We start from the raw sequence: 2,272 nt of genomic DNA, 5'->3' as shown, positions 1-2,272 counted from the left end.
GCTCAGCTCTGGTCACTGCAGCCACTTGGGCAGTGAATCAGAGGACAGAGGATCTTTCTGTCTCTCCTATCTGTAAATCTGACTTTCCAATTTTTATTTTTAGATCCATGTTACTGCTGTGAGGGATAAAAAAGTTTCCAATTAAAAAAATGAATCTTTTTAAAAAAAATGTTAAAAGAAAAACTGTAAGATAAAAACGCTGCACCTGGATTTCAAACTCAACTTCACTCTATTTTCCCACAGGCTGTTGATAACCCTCTCCTATAATCACACACACACACACACACACACACGCACGCACGCACTTATTCAGGGTTACGGTGCAGTAGGCTATGTGCAGAAGATGACATCCTTCCGGGGCTGTGGTACAGATGATGGTAGCCATCCTAGGCTCTTGCTATGGTTTCTGGTCCTCACCAGCAGCTCAGTTAGACCCTGAAGCCCAAAGATACCTGCCCTTTCCATCCCACTCCAGTCCAGCCTCTCACCTTTCCTCTTGCTCAGTCATCGGGGGAGGCAAGTGGTAGACCATGAGGCCTACTCAAGTCAGTTCTCCCGCCAGAACCAAAGGGCTGGAAACTTCAGAAAATGACAGAGGTACTGAGACCTCCTACTCTCCCCTTCCCAAGCACAGAGTGCACAACTGGACTTTGCATTCCTTTTATTTGGACCATTGAGTAGCTTAGGGACCCCTCACAACAGCCCTGTGAGGTAGGGAACACCTATTCCACCACTGAGAGAATAAGGCCCAGCTTGGGACAGAATGCCTTTTGCCTAGGCTCTCAGCAGGTACAGAGGGGTCTTGAGCTGCCCCAACAGCACAGCAAACAGGGCAGGAGAGCAAAGTCCTTCTCACCAGTGAGAAAGTTCCCATCCACCAATCCAGAGTTTCCTTTTATATCCCCTATCACAAAAGCAGGGACTCCCAAGAAGGTGCAAAAACCTAACAGGCCAGAGTCAGGTAGATAGACGGGTGGAGCCAGTGCCCCACGAGCCTCACTCTCGGGTTAAAACACGCACGAATTCCTCATAGTTCACCTTCCCGTCCTTGTCTACATCAGCCTCTTGGATCATAGCATTCAGCTGCTCCTGAGGAAGCGGCCCTCCCAGCTTGGCAATGGCCTGCTTGAGTTCTTCCACAGTGATGTGGCCATCGCCATTTTGGTCAAAGGCTTGAAAGACCTTCCGCAGGTCTTGCCCATGGGCTGCAGCCTTCAACCTCTTGACCATCTCTGCCAGGAACTCTTGGAAGCTAATGGCTCCATCACCATCCTGGTCCACACGGGCGATGAGGGCCTTCAGCTCCTCCTCTGACAGCTTGTGGCCCAGGAGCTGCATCACTGCATCCAGCTCCTTGACACTGATGGTGCCATTCCCATCCTTGTCGAACTTGGTGAAGGCTGCCTTGAAGTCAGCCACCTGCTCTGGAGACAGCTCCTCAGCCATGCCTGCGTCTCCTGTATAGGGTTCCTGAGCTCACAGGCAATCTGCAGCAACCAGGACTCGTGTTCCAGGACTCAGGGCAGCTGCTGGGTCTGACCAGTGTCTGTGGGGAGTCTTGCCCTGGCATGAGAACCCCTCTCCTTTTCTGTTGATGAAGGGAGGAGCTCCCCACCCCACCCTTCCCATGCCCTGGGGCAAGATTCTCCTCCCAAGGGAGGGACAGTTTAGTTGCAGACAAGACATGCAGGATTTGAAGTGGGAGGGCTCCTTCTGGAAGAGTCTGGTGGGAACCAGCATGGGGTAGGGGAACAATAGAATATACTTACCTCTCCAGGCCCTGACCACAGACTTTCCCAACCTTGGAACTTTCTACCCAGGGCAGTTTCCCCTGCATATAATTCTCAAAGAGACCCTGACCACATGGCAGGGACCAGGGAAGACCCCAACTTCAAACAGCTGAGATTGAGGGAGGGTAGGGGTAAAGTGAGCCTCCCTTACGGGCAGAAAGGGTCAGAGGAAGAATGGAAGGAAGATTCAGTGCTTTGTTCTCTTCTCTGCTTTTGCCCTGTGCAGCCTTGTATCTGTCTGGCAGCCACTATGAACTTGATCCAGTTTCCAGGCCAGGGAAGACACCAGGTCTAAAGACAGGACAAGATTCACTGCCTTTACCTTCCAGAGCAAGGAGTTCTGCAGGCTTGTTGTTCAGAACCACAGCTGCTACTGAGATGTTGTTTATCAAATGAGCATACAAAATGCAACTTCAGACAAGAGGGGACAGCTTTTTATCCCCCATTCCCCTAACGCTCTCTAATTCGGTGATCCGATGCCA

General features: G+C 51.1%; 1 protein-coding gene across 1 annotated transcript; it reads right to left on the bottom strand.

Moving 5' to 3' along the window:
* Positions 1-468: 468 nt before the first annotated feature.
* CALML5 (calmodulin like 5) lies at positions 469-2,037 on the bottom strand. The gene has a single exon (XM_058668904.1). The coding sequence runs from the start codon at positions 1,444-1,446 to the stop codon at positions 997-999; it is 450 nt and encodes a 149-aa protein (XP_058524887.1). The 5' UTR covers positions 1,447-2,037; the 3' UTR covers positions 469-996.
* Positions 2,038-2,272: the final 235 nt, after the last annotated feature.

The sequence above is a fragment of the Ochotona princeps genome, chromosome 10 (assembly GCF_030435755.1).
Source record: "Ochotona princeps isolate mOchPri1 chromosome 10, mOchPri1.hap1, whole genome shotgun sequence".
NCBI classification, from domain to species: Eukaryota; Metazoa; Chordata; class Mammalia; order Lagomorpha; family Ochotonidae; genus Ochotona; species Ochotona princeps.
The sequence above is the reverse complement of the archived record's forward strand: the minus strand, read 5'-3'. Positions and strand labels throughout refer to the sequence as shown.

Excerpts from the sequence above, each read along its gene's own strand:
- CALML5 (XM_058668904.1), bottom strand. The coding sequence starts at position 1,446 with ATGGCTGAGGAGCTGTCTCCAGAGCAGGTGGCTGACTTCAAGGCAGCC.